This window comes from Marmota monax, unplaced genomic scaffold (genome assembly GCF_021218885.2).
Source record: "Marmota monax isolate L192 unplaced genomic scaffold, Marmota_monax_Labrador192_F-V1.1 WCK01_AAM20220418_F8-fsc00074, whole genome shotgun sequence".
Lineage (NCBI taxonomy): Eukaryota > Metazoa > Chordata > Mammalia > Rodentia > Sciuridae > Marmota > Marmota monax.
This window is the reverse complement of record NW_026694232.1, coordinates 6273309-6291838: the sequence shown is the minus strand read 5'-3', so window position 1 is coordinate 6291838 and position 18530 is coordinate 6273309. Positions and strand designations below refer to the sequence as shown.

The window sequence follows — 18530 nt, the reverse complement described above, 5'->3', positions numbered from 1 at the left end:
GTTGAGATATTGCTTAGGACTTTACAGAGTGCAAAAATATGTATCCTTCACTAAATACTATATTTTGTCCTGTTGGTCAGAGTCCAGTGTGTCTCTCTGCCCACCACCGCCCCTCATTTGTTTTATTAAATTTCTTCCTGAAATAATTTTAAATATTACTAAGTTAAGTGAATTCCAAAGATATGTCTAGTCTGGGCCCATTGATTGCAAATTTAATTCCTGACTATAGAAAATATGGATATTTTATCACTTTCAGTAGCCAGCATTAAAAAAGTAACCTCATGAGACACAAAGTGATGAGTGAAGCCCATCTTTATGAAATCAGTGGGTGGTCATCTCTCTGCACCAACCTTTTCTCAACCGGCTCCTGGCTGTCCTGCACTGACTGAGTCAGGAGTTCCAGCTGCGCTCCTTGCCTCCAGCCTCTTTCCTCCAGTCCATTTCCCACCCTTCTGCCAGAGTGATTTCCTAAAGCACCAATCTAATAATGTCTCTCTCCTGCTTAAAGACTACAATGGCTCCACACTGCCAATAGCATCAAGAACAAACTCTTTGATGTGATTCTCAAGACTCTTTCTCTCCAGCCTCACAATGTAGTAGTAAGGTATCCCAAAGCAATCACAAACTGTCTTATTATCTGGTATGGTTCACCACAACCCTAACTTTGCTCTAACACCGCCTCCTGTCAGATGCTGGAAGACCCCGCCAGTCCTCACCGTTGGGTCTTTCCTCTCTGCCCTCAAGCCCCCACACATGCCAGCCTCTCTGCCCCACCTCGATAGCTCTACTCATCATTCACATCCCAGATTCTCCTCAACAAGGTCTTTCCTCACCTTGACCAGGACAAAATCCTCTGCGTCATTCATGCCCCTACTCCTCTGTCATAGGTACCTCATAGTTTTATAATGGTTTGCTTGATTACCTCTTTCTTCCAAAAGGCATCAAGCATTCTGGGGGCAAAGATATGGTAGCCCTGTGTGCTCTAGAGCCCCAGAATTTAACACATTCATGGTAGTTGATCAGAAACATCTATAGAATGAATGACACAGTCCCTGACCTAAAAAAAAAGAACACAATATAGTAGTAAGGTATCCCAAAGCAATCACAAACTGTCTTATTATCACTTTTCATGTGATAACTAAGTCAATTTTATGAAAAATATTCAGATAATCTCAATGTGTCGGATATATTAAAAATAAAACTTTAGCATTATATATTTATAACTTTATTTTATTTTACTTTTATGTGGTGCTGAGTTCTAACTTAGTACCTCACACATGGTCAGCAAGAGCTCTACCACTGAACTACAACTTCAGCCTCTAGCAACACATTTTATTGTGAATTATGAAATATATAAAATGTCTGAAGATTATGAATACAATGAACATATCCATACTTATGACAAAGCAAAATTAAATCACCATATTTAAGAAGTTTCCCTATGTATCCCTTATCTAATCATCAAATAAAGAGGGATTTTATGTTTGTTTTTTGAAGGTAAAATTCTTTCTTCTCATCTGATTCAGTTATATGAAATGTCCTATAAAAGCCAACAAAGCAACAAACACCATTTGTATTGAATGCTTTAGTGCTTACTTTTCCAGTAATGAATATCATATTTGTCCAAAATATCACAGGTAATCCAGTCTCATTATTTTGGGGAGATAGTAACACATAATCATATTCACCAAATCTGGCATCCATAGTATAAAAGGATGATCATGTACCAACAAGAAGCAACCTTCATTCCATACTATTGTAACATTGCTTAAACAAATTTATCAGCCACTTGAATGTCAGACACTGTGATACATTCTATCTTGTCTTTATGACTCAAATGCATAATTTCTAGACATCAAATCCCTTTTTACTTCAGCCAAGAATTCACAGAATATTTAAGCTCAATTGGTTGGTGGGAATGCTTTCTATAAATTATTCTGGCTTTGCCTTTTATTATAAACCACCATATTTTCCTCTCATTGCCAATGATATTATCTCTATTAAGTCAAGTTTCAGTTGATGCTTGTTGTAAAATAGTATATATGATTTGTTTTTGCTTAGTGTCCTCTGGTCTCTGTTATATGAATCTCTTTACTGATTATCACATGTTCAGTAGATAAATAAGCCATCCATGATCCCAGATCTTTCTTGTCCTATAGCACTTGTGGCTTGGAAACTTCCTCAATAAGGAGTTACCCAGAAGGCTTTATTCATAAAGAAATGGATAGGAAGTCCAGATAAGCCCACCCTTAAATTATGGTCATGTCATATGTAATGTGGTCATCATGAATTTATAAACCACTGGAGAAATGGAATGAATAAAAGAAGCCGTAGAGAGACAGACGGAGAAATGACAAGAATAAAAGCACTAGGTTGGGATGCCAATGGTTATGGAGGCCATAGGTAGAGCTCAGAAGTGAGAGTAGTGACTTAAACCTCCAGGAAATGTTTATATAATAATCTTCAAAAGTCATCTGAGGGGCTGGGGTTGTGACTCAGTCAGTGGTAGAGCATTTGCCTAGCATGTGTGAGGCACTGGGTTTAATTCTCAGCACTACATATAAATAAATAAATAAAGGTCCAGTGACAACAAAAAATATTTTTAAAAAAATCATTTGAGCCATAATAGAAATGCTGATTATAAGTTCATCAGTCACACAGAGGTAACTTAAAGGTAAACAACTGCAACTTTCCACATGAATGTTATGGTTGAAGCACAAAAATTGGGTTGGCTCTTGTCAGAAACAAAATTTCATTAACAAATTTTTCTCAAGCATGTGTCAATGTGTCAAAAATGTGCTGGCTTGGAGAAGGTATGAAAATAGAGAAATAATATTATAATGCAGAACGCTTATAGAAGTAGTTAAGCTTTTTTCCCTCTTTATTTTTTATTAAAGTAAAAAGATTGCAATTTCATTTCACAAGGTCATAAATACATAAGGTGCAGCTCAGTTGTTAAAAAAGAAGTCAGCAGCAGCTGCAGGATGCCAGGTGTGCTGACTGCCGGCAAGAAGGGAAAGGATCCACTGGAGAAGTCAATGACAAGTGCACCTGTGTTTGAGATTGGTCTCATAAGCTCTCCTCCCCCATGGACCAGGGCCAAGGCATATAAGAAATAATGTCAATAATGTTATTGAAGCAGAACATCAATCACTAGGTTGCAATTTTAAATGGATTATTTCTTGTTTTTTCTCCTGCTTCAAGGATACAGAATATGCAGTTCACCCTTTCCTGAGTTGCCAGGTAGGAATAGGGGTATGAGAGTATAGTTCACTCATCATTTGAGGATCCAAAACACTAAGTCTGTTCTATCAGATTTATTATTACCTTACACCAATCACCACTCCAGCCCTGCAGTGTGGATGATGGCAAGAGTAAAACCACAAAATGAGAGTGCTTGTTAGTTTCATCTTGCCTTGGACATAGCAGCAAAACTGCATAATGCCAAGAGATTAGAAGATTGACATATATAATTTTTCAATCATTAATGTCTTCAGCAGGAAGAAAATAATGTTTATGTGTCAGCCAAAACATGCCATCCACTGCAGTTACAAGCTTCCAAAAAGGCCAAATCTAGAGGGAGTATGAGGATGATTTTTTTTTTTTTTGTAGAGAAAAGAACTTTCCAGACTTAAAAAAAAGAAAGAAAGAAAACAATTGGACTCAGAGTTTTCCAGAATGATTATTTTTGTTTCCTTTTTCTTTGAATGTGGTTTTGTTTGGCTTTGTGGGTGGGAGAGTATTAAAAGTTTACTTATTGTCAGCAAAGTAATGTAGAACATTGCTGAATCTGACATAATTGAAATTTCAAGTTTAAGTTTTGTTTTCTGCCGACTCCAATCTCAATTTGCCACCCAAGTACTATTTGGTAAAAAAATGTGACCCCCTCTGAGAAGCCACTAGCCATCCTGGCACCACCTTGGGGCTTGCTGTTTTTGTTGCCTGATCCTGGGAAAAATACTTATTATGTAGCCCAGACAAGAGTGGTTTTCTATTTTTCATATATACAGGACATATTGATGATCAAAGGATATGAAATTGAGGATATGGTAATTAACATCTACTAAAAACTGCCTATCAAACCATGGATTTGTCTCAAAAAGTCTAGTTGTTTGATCACTTGCTTTTGATTGAGAACTATAAAAATCCTGGGCCTTTGATCAGAAATCCTCTTCACTAATCTTTAGAGATAGGACTTATCAGTAGCTCTTAATGCTAGAAATGTACTTTGTTGGTTTGTTTTCAAATAAAAGTTACTATAGAGAACAAATGCTGAACATTTATTGCTCTTATTTGGGAGGTTTATTGAAGCAATCGTCATGCTCTTTGGAGTCCTTAAAAGTAAATTAAATGTGTGTGTAGAAATGTGATAGTGTAGCAAGGCCCTATGCAACTTAGCAAGACCCTGTCTCTAATTAAAATATTAAAAAAGGGCTGGGGCTCAGTGGTTAGGCACCCTGGGTTTCAATCCCTAGTACCAAAACCAAAAAAAGTGATAGTGTATATGATACTTCAAAATTATGTCAGAGATGATGGATGGGGGAAAAAGCAAGTATAATAAAAGATTACTGGTAAAATCTAAATGGTGGTATTCAAGAACTCATAAAATTCTTTTAATTTTGTGGTATGTTTAAAATTTTCATGCTAAAATACTGGAAAAGATGTATAAGAAAGTGCATACCTAAAATGGAATTTTACTTAAGAAAATTGTCATTGCACAATTACATAAGATTGAGTGAGCTTAATGGATATTATGTTAGAGAATTCTTGTTTATGGAAAACTTGGAAAAATTTTAAAAATCATTTAAAAACCTTTATAAAGTTTTATGTTATTATCTTGTAGATCAAGAGCTACTTAAAGATAGAAAAGCCAGCATTAAAGGGGCACCTCTAGAATAGAGTAAAAATGACATTGGGCATCTCTGCAATTTCATTACCCAACTAGTTAGTAAACTAATATCTATATTCCCAACTGGATTTAGTCCTTATTTTTTTTTAAATTTCTAAGAATCTGGGATTATGCATATGGTTTAAAATTCATTCAAGATGACACAACATATTTGCTGTCTTTACCTGCTATTCTCAAAACTGACTTTGTTGGCCAGGCCTGACCCAGAACTAAAAATCAATGAATTGTAGGCATTCAGTTTTACCATAATATGACCACATCTGGAGGGAAGAAGTCTCCTGTGAATGTCTTTTAAAAAGAAAAAAAAAATAGTTCTTTAAAAATGCCAAATTGAACAAGCCCCTCTGCAAATGACTCTCTGGAACAATGACATTTTCCCTTTAGAAAGCTGATTTCTCCCATTAGTAAGAAAAATCAGAGATTTGACAATCATCTTCATAACTGCTCACACACTTCCTATTGAAAAGGTACATTTAGACTTATGAACTAAAATGGGGGAAACCCTCAAGGTCTTCTTCCAGGTCACCTCCTTCTCCCTGTTTTTTTGTTTTGTTTTGTTTTTTCCCTTTGTTTGGGGGTTGTTTTTTATTTGTTTGTCACTGTTGTTCCTTTGGCTCGCACAACAATGGTGTTTGCAGCTGTGCTGTCACTGTGGGTCTTCAAAAAACACATGGAATGTGGGACCAAAATGCTGTTGAACAATGGAGAAGCTTAATGCTACAAGGGAGAGTCAAGGGGAAAGGGACAGATCAAATGCAACAAAATCCTCACTCCACCCCCCTCCCACTGCTGCCCACAAGGGACACAAACAATAACTACAGCACAAATCACTACATTTAAAAAAACAAAATTTTATTCCCAGAAACATAATAAAGGAAGAGTAAAGCCCTGACCCAGTCTTTTTTTCTGCAAAGTCATTTTAAATGAATCCTTTCTATGACAATTTTATGACCCCCATAAGCAATGGTATTTGGTTCCCTTTTTTAAATTATAAAATTCATTTTTATTTCCAAAAAGTACTGTAAAGTATAAAAAAAAATGCACAGGTCATACATAATTCCTTCTCTCAGAGAAAAAGACTCAGTATTTGGAATATAGTCCTCCAGGTATTTTTTTTTTCCTAGAGAGTTAAAGCACATAATTGAAGGGGGAAAAAAAAAAACAGTTTTTCTCCAAAGGGTCTTGACTCTTATTTTCTTGCTTCATTAATTATCTCAACTAACTTTCAGTACCTATGTTAAAAAAAAAAAAAAGCTAGCTCCTTCTTCTTGAATTATCAATATGCTGAAGACCTGTCCATAAAGGAAGGGGCAGCAGGGACAATGACTTTCCCAGAATTCTCTTCCCATACTAGCCTTCTTGCTTCCTCTTCCTTTTTCTTTTCATTCAAGCTTTCATAAAATATAAAAACCTGTTCTCCTTATCTTTACTTCCTATTTCCAATGTATCCAATAACTTCATATAGCTTCCATCTTCACCACTTCTTCCCTTTCCAGTCATTGAAGACTGCCAATGCCAAATATAAGGAAAGTTTGCATTACTATTCTTTTTATTTTGCCTTTTATCAGCATTTAATGCAATCTAGAAGTCTTTTTCCTTTCGTTCCATTGGTTCTTCTCCTACACCCATGGCCTCTCTCCTCTTCCTCACCCTTTACTGACTTCTTTTCTTTTGCCCATTCTTTGAATGCAACCATTCTCTAGAATGGACTTTGATTTCAGTCCTCATCTCTTCAGGCTCTCTATTTTCTTCTTTAATGTGCTCACCTACTCCTGCAACTTTAATTATTTCCAACACACTGAAAGCCCTGCCCTTATCTCTCTCCTTGGATCTGGACCCATATATCCAAATGGTGTATCCAAATGTCAACTGGCTCTTTCCACTTGGATGCACTTTCTAAAGACACCACAAATTCAACAAGTACCATGAGTAGGTTATCTATTATCTTCTTTACCAACCCTCCTCCTTCTCACTGATACTCTTCAGTTTGTTCTAAGAGTGCTAGATGATTTGGTAATGCATCCTGATCATGATTGGTTTAGAAGGGAAGAGAAAATAAGGAACTGTTTCTAGTAAGTATAGACCATTCTTTCAAGTTTAACAGTAAAGAGAAGAGAGAGATGTGAAGAAGTCACCTTTTAGGACCGGGAAAATCTAAGCAATTTTGAAGACCTGGGAAGGTAGTGTAAAAGAGATTAAAAATAAGAGGCTGGACGCTGAATTTCAACAACTATGAAGAAGACAGTAGGAAGACCTTTTCTTCTTGCAGCTATGGTATATATTCTTCATGTGACATTTGCTTTAATAATCTAGTTTGCACCTCTCATTGCAGTAGTAAATACATAATTATAAATAATTTTTGAAATATTTATATGACATCTTTCATCTTTATGTTTATTTTAGCATCTGTGGTTAGGCAAAAAAAAAAACGCAATTGGGGATAATTTGTACAATTATTTAAATCAAGCACTCTTTTCCTTTTTAAACTTTTCTTATGTATATATTCCATTCCTAATTAATGTGAAGAATTCTTTTCATCCAATCCATACACGACTGGTGTCTTTCAATTAAAACCTCTAACTTTTTGGAAAACTCATACTCTGAGATCAACATGTCACTTCATTTTTTTTTTTCAGGTCTCTATCCCATCTGATTTTGTTGATGTAATTTACTTGTTAAATTTTCCTAGGTGACACCCTACATCAGTAGTCATGAAAATTGTTTTCCTATGCAGTTTTCAAAATATAGTGGCTTCTTTAATTCAAGTGAATCAACCCACTTTCCCCTTCTACTTTTGGTGGGGAGAGAAAAGGAAGGAAGCAGAAGGTAGATAGGGTTAAGAAGAGGTGGTAGAGTCTGTACAGAGCTGAGGTTCCCTGTTAGGATCAATGTTCTTGAGGAAACTACAGTTCTAATTGAACAGTATTTAAAAAGTTATCAGCACTAACAACACCAGATAATTCTCCTTCAGGTTACTCAGAACTGCTAATTGTGTGGGGAAGTGAGAGAGACTGGGGTTTCAGAGGCAGAACAACTACCCTGAGCTGAAAGTGTTTTATAAGGGGCAAGGCAGCAAAGGAGGGCTACCTTTTTTCTCCCTTTCTCTGCTTCTCCCACCTAAAAGTCCTCCTCATTTTAGCTCTCTTGCACTAATGCTTCCTCCTCAGCTGCACTTAGTGAGAAATGCACAAAATTGGCCATAAGCAGGCAGCATGCTGGGGGCGAGAGGACCCTAACCTATTGCCTCAGTTGAAATCCTCAGCTCCAGTGTCTGGACAGGGAGGTGGGAGGAGCACAGGAAACCATTACCCTCTGGCTTCTCCTCCCACAGAAGCCCTGCCCCCTCACACTTGGACAAGGGAGAGATTAGCTTTCTTCTTCCTTCTAGTTCAGTCCTTTGGCTAATAGGAAAGGCCACGCAAAAGCTATGGACCTGCTTCTCTGTGCTTGATCAAAGTGCATAGATAGAAGACAGGGCTTCCCGGCTGGGAGGAGGGAGGAGAGCTGAAGAATCCTGCCCGGGCTGGCTGATCTAAGCAGTCAAAGTGGGCAGCTGAGTGCTTGAAAGAGGATTATACTCGCACTAGAAATAAGCAGTAAGTGAGTGAATATATGGCTTAGAAAAGGATTAATCCCCCTCGGGTTATGGGGTAAACTAGAAAATATGGCTTAATTCTAGAGTAAAACTGTAAGACTTTCTTCTCTTTGTACTGTGTGTGCCGTTTGGAGAGTCGGGACTTAAAGTACAAAATCAGAACTGTAATGCCTCCTCCCACTCTTAGGAAGGGCCAAGTTCTACTTGGAAGAGTTGGGGATATAAGCTCCTTCTCTGACCCAGCCTCTTCCCAGGAAAATTTACTACTAAATCAGATAAGGAGGTGGTATTAAATTGGAGAGGTGGAATTTGATATTGGCAGAAATTGCAATTTTGAATAATGTCTTGTGAGTGCTGACGTTATTATATCCATTAGCAGCGTTTGTCAAGAAAGTCTGGGGCAGGGGATTAAAAAGAGAAAATTGAAAGCTTTTATGATAAGGAGGCTGAGCAGTCCGTATGCAAAGGATTAAATACAGAAATTGTATAATAAACAATAAGTGATCTTGGAAAAAACATGAAATGGGAACAGGAGTCAGAGAGCATAAAGATACATAGATTGAAAATTAGGAAAAGAAATTCTCATTTCAATGGTTTTCTTGTGCTAGCCAAAAATTTCACAATGTTTACAAAGACAATGATTCAGGAATACATCAATTATTGTTGTACATTATTAATACTGTTGCTGGGCAAGATCTGTGGTTCTCTGGTCAGCAAGTTCTGGCTATGAAGCCACCGCCGCTGGTGCAAGGAATTCTGGGATGTCTGACAGTGAAATGGATGGAAGGACTCACATTCCATCTCTACTTAATGTCCTTTTGTCCAGAAATCGGGTCATGCAAATGAGCTACTTGGTACGTATACAGATCAATATTTGGAAAGGCGTTTAGAAATGTTTTGCTTTAGAGGGTCTCTGGACAATATCTTATGGCAACCAATGGACTGAAAGGATATAAAAACAAAGTGACAGGAAGGAAGTCAGCTTGACTGAAACCAACCTTGCTCTTTTTGTTTTCCATCAATCCTGAAATGGAACCTCAAATGAGGACAAGAGTCAAAATAGAGAGAAATATTGTGGCCATCTGTTCTGTTCTAAGTGGCTGAGTTCATTAATGTATGAATGAGAATTTGAATTTTATTTGTGCATTCTGATACTTGAAGATTCAGAATTATCTTATTACAGTGATAAACACAGAAATAAGAGGTATGTTTATGGGGGGAGTAAATATGTAAAATCTGGTTTTTGAAATGCTATAAAAGAAAAATAAACAGATAAGAATTGTGTCCCACAGTGTAAAGATTAATATCATGGTCACTGAAGGATATATTTCTTACCCTAATGAGATAGATGGGATCCTAATATGACACAGTAGGTTGAAGTATACAAAATATTTTTAATTATCTCAATTCTAGTTGATGTAGTTACTATTTAAAGCAAGGTTGCCAAAAACATGAACTATAATTAAGTGTGTAGTGATTTTTATGATCCATTTGTTACTGGTATGAAGAAGAAAGATGGCAGTGGTTGTATTCCCATCAGCTGCTGCACTGGGGGAAAGAAAGAATTCAAACACACCGTCATTCTCCTGAAGTGTGCAATTGCAAATTGATTGTCACAATCTAGGTTCTTTTCCAACTTTAGAACTTATAATTATAGATTTTGCTATGGGGGAGTTGGATGGGAGTGGTGATTGGGACCAATAATAAGAACAAGAAAAATAACAAAATGCCAATAACATGCATTTTTTAGATGTACTTACTCTGAACTCTTCCAACTTTTGAGCTACCTAGTTTTGAAATTTATTTTATCTTTGAAAAATTACTTGAGTTGTTTTTTCCAATGTCAGCATCCATCTGATTCATAGACAATATTGAAAATCTGAAGATTTATTATCTGATTTGTGTAATACTTTTTTTGTTCTTAAACACATTTAAGACATTAAAATAAAACATTTAATAGTTGAAGCCTTAAGCATAGTATAATTACAAGTGAAGTTTCAATCTTTAAGAAAAAATGTGCTAGGATTCTTCAAGGAATTGCTTATTTATCTCAAAGTGTTGAAATAATTTTTTCTGACTACAAAATACAAGGGAAGCATAAGAATATTGAGAAAATGATTAAAGGCATAATTTGAATGGGGAAGGTTAAGCAAAAATAATAATGATAAGCCAGCAGTTTATAAACACTTGCTGTTGTAATGAGAGATGGACAGAGGATGATGCATATGACTAGTAATGAGGATAAGTAAAGACTTTTATCTTTAAAAAATATTATGTGAGAATTAAGATTATTAATGGAAAGAAACTAAATGATCATTTAAAATTATTCTTTCACAAGAAAAGTAAAGAACAAGGATATGGAAAACTAAGCAGTGATGAAGACCTCGAAATAATTGTTGATCAAAAGCAGGTAAGTGAATGCTTATGTACTTTTTCTATTGTTGCACTGTAGATTTTTGACACCTGAAGCCTTTGGGAGCTCACCCTTCCCTGACAGCTTTATTAGCCTGTCTAGCTGAGGCCTGCATAACAAGGTAGAGACTGTGAGAGCAAATAAACCTCTCCCTATGATGTGTTTGACCCACTGACTTCTTTCTGCATGCCAATACTTCTTTCATACCAAGACGTATGTATGTTCTGTATGTTAAGAACAATGAAAAATAAAGTCAGAACAATATAAATTTGAAATATCAATATCTCCATTGGGAAAAAAGGAGTCAGAACAAAAATGATAATTTGGGAAAATAAAAGGTTTAAATAAGAATAAAAAAGTACATTATTCTGAAAATGAGACACCCTACCATTAATGTAGCTTATAAAACAACAAATATGATTTTGAGGACAGGGGATTAAGGGTAGAAAATTGAGAACTTTAAATGTCTGTCTTGACCAATGTAATTCCTCAGATTGTCTACAGTTTAAATTTAGAAATGACTTTTTAAAACAAAAGGAAAAGGCTACTTAATAGTCTGTAATATTGCCAATAACTTGAGAGACCTCTAGCTTGGATGTTATATGGGCCCATAAGGAGAAATGAAAACTGCTTAATAGACCATAAACAAAGACATACCAGGTAGTGGAAGGTGTCCAGCTCATGACACCGAATTGGCATCAGTCCTTAACATCTTTGTTAATTATCAAGAAGACATGATAACTGCACATTTATTTAATGTATAAATGGTACTGAATCTGAGGCCACATAAACCCAAATGTTAATAGAGTGATAATTCAAAGGGATTTGAGTAGATTAGGAGATTAGAAAGAAAGTCATCTGTAATTTATAGACAGGCAAATGGGATTTGGACAGTTTTCTAATCATGCAGTTTGTTTTGTATCAGAGTGGTTACATTAAAGGAGCCATTGTGTATATTTCTGACAAAAAGGAAAAATGGCCGCCAGAAGGTCAAAGCCTGAAGCAATAAATTTAGAGACTTGTTTGTTAAGCCTGGAATAATTAAGGCAACTGAAGAGGTCTTCTCTAAACAATTGGCTACACAAAGCAGCTCTGTGGAGGTGCAGATATGTTCTTACAGGGTTCACGCACTCAGGGAGGGTATTGCCTTATCACCACTCTCTGGCTTCTGAGTAAAACAGCGTAGGGGGTGTGTGGGTTTGGCCCTGTATTTTGACACTCAGTGCCAAATTGTCAGTTCGGTTAATAAGGCAAGTAGGGATATCGCACGCGTGCTCTCCTGAGCTATTAACTCTATTTTAACTATGCCAGATAAATTACTTGGGTCTGCAATCGCCATCTCCAACTGATCCTACCCATAGACTTAAGGACCAAATCTACTGACAAATAAACTAGTAAAATACAATGGAGTATATTAAGAGAATATAAATATGTGTTTTTTTTCTGTTAAATATATATATATATTTCTATTAAAATGAAATTTTATTTTTACCTCTTCTTTAATCATGTAGAAGGCAAATTCTTATCTTTTTATTCTATCATATCTTTACTATCTTCCTCCTCAAAGCTTTTATTTTCTTTCCTTCCTTCCTTCCACTTCTTTTTTCTTTTTGGCCCAAGTTTTGTGCTTTAACTAAATAATTTTGTTGTTCAGAAAACTACAAAATTATATATTGAGATCATTGGAGTAGAAAGTCCAAGGAAATTATTGTGTCATTTTTCTTTTTATCTTATGGTAACTTCCACAAACTTGTTAACTGTTAAGGAATCTTAAAGAAAACCAATTTTCCTGCTTCTTCAGAAAATAGCACTTTCCTTACTAGATGGAATGATGGTGGGTTTGATGTTCTCAGTGTCCTCCAGGGCCTCTGCAATTCTGGTTCCATTTGGTGGTGGCCCAGCTTTGCTGAGTCATTCATAACACACAATTCCGAATATGAGGGATTACGAATGTGAGCTGGCTGTGGTGTTGGCCTTTGGCAGGAAGATTGGTCCTTTTCCATTTAGCAAGCTTTTATTGATGTTCACATTGTGAGCAAATCTTAAGTCAAAACAATGGCAATGTTAGTACCTCACATTGTAATTAGTCTTTTTAAAACTACAAAAAAAAGTTATCCCTAAGTTTAATAGATTGACACACTGTGTGTTTGTAATATTCCAGGAATGGCATAGATACGAGGTTATACATACGATATAATTTACACAGTATATATAACAAAACTAAAGCTCTGTAGCCCTATATATAACTTTGTTAAGAATCTTTATGTTCAAGCTGTATCTTTTGCAGAAACCTAGTAGAAATTTGTTGACCATCATGTAATTGCAAATAGCGTTTTCAGTAACTGATGCTGAAAGGAAATCTAAGGAAGATAAATAAAATAATTGGAGTGCTATGACGGGCACAAGTCAACTAATCGAATTCCATCCATCACTTAGAAGCTGTGGTCCACACATGCTGTGCAAGCTATGTGCCATTTTATCAGTCCTGTGGTTTGGAAGTCAAGTACTTGTTCAGAAAGCCCACAGTCTTGCTTATATAAGCAAATAAATAACAAAAGCAGTGCACAATACATGCATTTCCCCCCCCCTCCCCCGCCAACCCCCAGCTGCCCTCATTCAAGGGGGTAAAAGATGAGTCTGTGTTATTTCAATATGGAAAAAAAGGAGAAAATTGGGGAAATGTGAAAGGTTTTTATTCTTGAAAGGCAACATTGTGCTTCTCTCTCCTGGTGAAATTTTATTGGCAAAATTAATTTGGGGTGCACTTAAAAATATCCCAGAGAACTCATAAATTATTGTTGATGTCCTAAAGTAATAGGTGCCATGTAACACACACACACACACACACACACACACACAGAGTCATTTAAATATAAATGATCACATTGGGATCAGAGTCTGTATTTTCTTCCAGAAATCCCCAGAGTTTTTAAACTTCAAGCATAGGAAATTAATCAAAGAAAATATGTTGAAATAAAATCTTAATGCCTCTAAAGCCCAGACATTTGGCATGATAATATTAAATCTATAATTAATGAATACAATATTTGACTTTCTAGAATAAATATTAAAGAACAAATTTAAATATACATTTTGGGTAATTTTTATTATGAAAATATTCTTTCCTGATTAGAGGAGAGGGGATTTTCTTTAGAAATCCATCTCATGTGAATATGAATTTTCTTCTGAAATTACTGAGATTTTAGTGGGGTCAAGTACCCTTAGTCAAGTACCCTTAGTAAAATTTAAAACATTAACCACTTTGAAAAAATAATAATTCATTTTGTTTTAAATTAATTAGAGTCAATTTAATTCAAATTTTATCAAACGATGAACCTAGACAGCTTTTCTTCTCAAATATTTTGAAATTCCAAGTAGACTTTAAGGAGGTAACAAATACTAACATAAAACTATAGAACATTATGATTACATGAAGGATACAATTATAGGTGAAGCAATCGGTTCAAGCATTGCAAAAATGGGTTTAGCAAAACGTGTTGGGTTTGTTGGATGTGGGACTCAAACTCGCAGCTGCATATCCTTCAGTGCAGTAAAGTGGGAAATGTCGAATGTCAGCCAGTTAATCCAGAACAAGTGCGCCAAGATCAGCTCAAGCTTCAGCTGCTTCCAATTCCCCTGGAGAGCTTATTATAGCAGAAATGACTGGGTCCCCCTCCAGGGGATTCTGATTTTGTGATCTGGATGGGGCCTGAAAATCTACATTTCTAAGTCCTCAGCCTATTGCTGCTGATCCTAGATCATACTTAAGAACTATAGCCAGAGAAAATAGTGCAATCTTTTTATTTTTATTTTTGATTGTACTGGGGATTGAACCCAGGGCTTCACATATGCTAGCAGCACTATACCACTGAGCTACATCCCAGACCTTTTAATTTTATTTCGATATGGATTTTGGGTTTTCACTAAATTGCCTGGGCTGGCCTCAAATTTGTGATCCTCCTGTCTCAGTCTCCTAAATACTGGGATTACAAACATTTGTCATTATGCTTGGCACTAATGCTGTTTTAAAAGGGAAAAAATATATACATGACTTTTGATAAATTTGACATTCTTCAATAGGGCATTATCTGGAAATTTTAAAACTAGAATTCATAGACAAACAATGTAATAATACTGAAAACAAAACCATAGCCATTTACAATCAAAAGTGACTTTAAAAGCCCAAGTTTGCCATCTGTCTAAATTCTTCACAGTAGCTTTGTGATCTCGAACTTGTCTAAGCTCAGTTTCCTCATTTGTAAAATAATACTCTGCTTTTCCCATCTCCTGAAATTTATCTAAGATAAAATACATAATCCCAGCAGCTAGCTCTGGAGGCTGAGGCAGGAGGATCCTGAGTTCAAAGCCAGCTTCAGCAACAGAGAGGTGCTAAGCAACTCAGTGAGACCTTGTCTCTAAATAAAATACAAAATAGGACTGAGGATGTGGCTCAGTGGCTAAGTGTCCCTGAGTTCAATCCCAGGTACAAAAAAAAAAAAAAAAAAAACAACAATAAGCCCAAGATAAAATACATACAAATGTTTTATAAGGTGTAAGTCATGTAGGTTATTTTAAATAGCTAGTCACCCTTACACAACGCACCACTACCCCCAACTTCAGTTTAACAAACAGGAACTTTGAGATCCAGAAAGGTGAATGGAGTTTCCCAGGGTCACTTGTTAATCACAAAGAGCACTGGAAACCAGCCCTCCCTCATGACATACAATGCGCTTCCTGTCACCTCTCCTGCCAGCTCTGCACCATCGCCCACCACTAGTCATTCTACAAGTGGGTTAAGAAGTTTTGCCTTGTGCTCTAAATACATAAAATAATTATCAGGGATTATGATAGTTGGCCAACATTTATTTATTGAACCCTCATAGAGATAGACATTCAGGCAACCACTCTTTAACTGTTTCTTTCCCTCTTGACCCATAGGCATTATCAAAAGGGAAACACCCCTCCACACAGACACAGACACAGTGAGGACTAATAGGTGGTTATCAAGGACCACTTACTTTTCCTCTCACAATCTCAGAGGGAGGGCTTCTCCCAGGCATAAGATGTCCCATAGAAAGAAAGAATGCACACTTTTCTTAGTCTAAATCCTTTCTGAAAGTCTCTTAAATTCTGTAAGAGATGACTGAATAGAAAGTGATAGATATTAGGACTTCTATGATCTTTTTCTAAAGAAAAAGAAGCTACATCAAAGTAGAGTCACCCCTTGTGTCTACAATAGCATATAAGCGTTTGAGCCATGATGAAGCTCTGCCCTAGTGGTTGTTCTGGGGATAAATCCCAAAAAGGAAATAAAGGCCATCGTGAAATTAAAATGGATGAGCAGTTACAACAGATGAACAGAAAGATACACAGCTTCCTTCTGGTTCTAACAGATAGCATGGCCTGGCCATCATCTAAGCAGTTGACCACAGTCTCAGACTCATAAATAGCAAAAAGAATGAGGGCGATAAGTGTCCCTGCCTTGCACTCTATGCTTTCTTGGCCATATCGATGTGATGCCTTAAATATCATTCAGATCCCATTTACCCTGTCTCTTGATATCATGTAAAACAGTCTCTCTCAGTACCTTCTTGGAACTTTGTAGTTGGCCATCAAGAACAAGAACCCCTTCCAGAGTTGCAGAAAGGAGAAAACCTGTTCAGCTTAAAGACCCTGAAGCAGGGGATCCTTGGACACAGCATCATGCTCACAGTTGTTGGAGGCTCATTAGTGATTTCTTCACAGAAGACTGATCAATGAGAAATGGCTAAATGAGTACAAGGCAGATTTATTTGCAATCCATCTAAAATCAGCATTGGTGTCAATAAAGACTCCCTACTATAATCCAATCAGTTCCATCTTGTCTGAAAAGCTATTTATCATCAATAGATATTGTACAAGGAAAGGGGAAAGTTTTCCACTAAGTTAAATAAAACAATTATTGAAGGGAAAACAGTCAGCCTGTATTGTATTCCTAAATATTCCCCATTTGTATCAAGAAATATAAAAAATTCCAAGTTACTGATAATTTAGGGAGCAAGTGATAGTAAACTCAATTTTTTTATTGTTCCTTTAATTTTGTGCATTTCAGTTTCGTGTACCAGTTCCCCTGAGCATCACCTGACTCTAGAGAAAAGACAAAGGGCAAACCCAATACATTCATTTCAGAATCCTCTGAGAGCTTGCTGAAATCTGAAAGTATTAGGACAGACAATGCAAAGGGTCACTCACTCTTCACAGAGTGGCACAGACCAAGCGGGAGAGTAAAAGTAGGGATCCACCGGCCTAGTTTCTAGTCTTGGCTCTGCTCCTTACTAAGCAGAAGACTTTGGAGTAAGCAATTTAAGTTTTCTGAGTTTCCGCTTCTTCATCTGTGCAAAGGAGTAATACCATCTGGGTCAGACGTCTGTTGTGAGGCTCAAATGGGAATACTTCCTTGGAGGTAGCTCAGCCTCCTCTGGTCAGAGCCAGGAGAAGAAGCCAGGGCCACGGCTGTTGTATCTGATACTCTCTCCACTCATGCTTCCCGAATGATGAGCTGGAACTGGTGAGATTCTGACATCTTCACTTTGGTCGTTTCCACCAGTTTGCTCCTGAGTGTTTTGCACACCTTCTACGGGAGACTAGCAGATACTCAGGTCTGATGTCAGCTCCTATGCCACACGATATCCTCGGCAATGACAGAACGTGTGCTGGCCACTCTAGCACAGTGGGTAAGATCAGGCAGGACCTTTACAGTCAGAGATCTGAGAGAGAACAGGCTGCAGGCAAATAGCAACTATTTTATTTTGGGAAAATTAATGGGCTTCTCTTAGCCTCTGGCTACTCTACCTGAAGATGAGGAAAATAATATCTACTTCATAAAGTAGTTGGAGAATTAAATAAATTCCTGAATATAAAAGCTTGGCCAGGTGTATGGCAGGTAATAAGTTATTGATAAGTAGCAGGCACTGAGCTGAGTGGTGGTGAGAGTGGATGTTACTATCCATAGATATATTAGCAGTAGGATCCCCTTGGATTGGCGTTATAATGATTTTAAACATTGCAGTATTTTTTTGTGGTCAGAGATGCCAATATCTCCTCTGAAATCAGCCAGGTACAGAAATCGGGAAGCAATTGGGAGTGAGGAGGACAGTGGCTACTTGGCATGAGCTGCCTCCCTAGAGGGGGCAGCACCTACCAGCTCCAGCTGTTTGCTACCTTGTTGAAAATGGGCTCAGGGCCACACTACACATGCTAATTTTTCAAGAAATACAATCTGCTTCTTTGGGTATTTACAATCAATTTTTAAATTTTTTTTAAATTTAGATGATATGTAATTGAAATAACTTGTGCATTGCCCTTGGGGTCCCAATTTATGACCTATTGTCAAAAGAAAGCAAGGTGTGGACATAGGCCTGGGTGGGTCTCTGCTCACCTCTTCTGTTATCTCCTGTTTTACACTTTCCAACTTGAAAACTAACCTAACCTAGATGCCCATCTGATTAAAATAATAGACACTAATGCATAATTGACAGGTAGCCTTGAGTCTGTCTTACATCCTTGTACCAGCACTATAGAGTGCACCCCACTTTCCTCTACCAACCCACCTTCCCCAAGTTTCCAGACAGTAA

The 18530-nt window shown here is 36.9% G+C and overlaps 1 protein-coding gene across 12 annotated transcripts in view; it reads left to right on the top strand.

Annotated features, from left to right (window-relative positions):
• Positions 1–18530, top strand: part of Pex5l (peroxisomal biogenesis factor 5 like) — a 230015-nt gene that overhangs the window by 48424 nt on the left and 163061 nt on the right. For 3 of the 12 annotated variants that reach the window (XM_046466894.2, XM_058586198.1, XM_046466892.2), the window contains exons 1-2: positions 8524–9358; positions 10843–10914. The exons of 2 other annotated variants lie outside the window; for them this stretch is intronic. In XM_046466894.2, coding sequence (XP_046322850.1) covers positions 9266–9358; positions 10843–10914 — 165 coding nt within the window. In that variant the 5' untranslated portion in view covers positions 8524–9265. 7 more of the 12 variants (XM_058586196.1, XM_058586195.1, XM_058586201.1 and 4 more) reach the window with 5 other exon arrangements.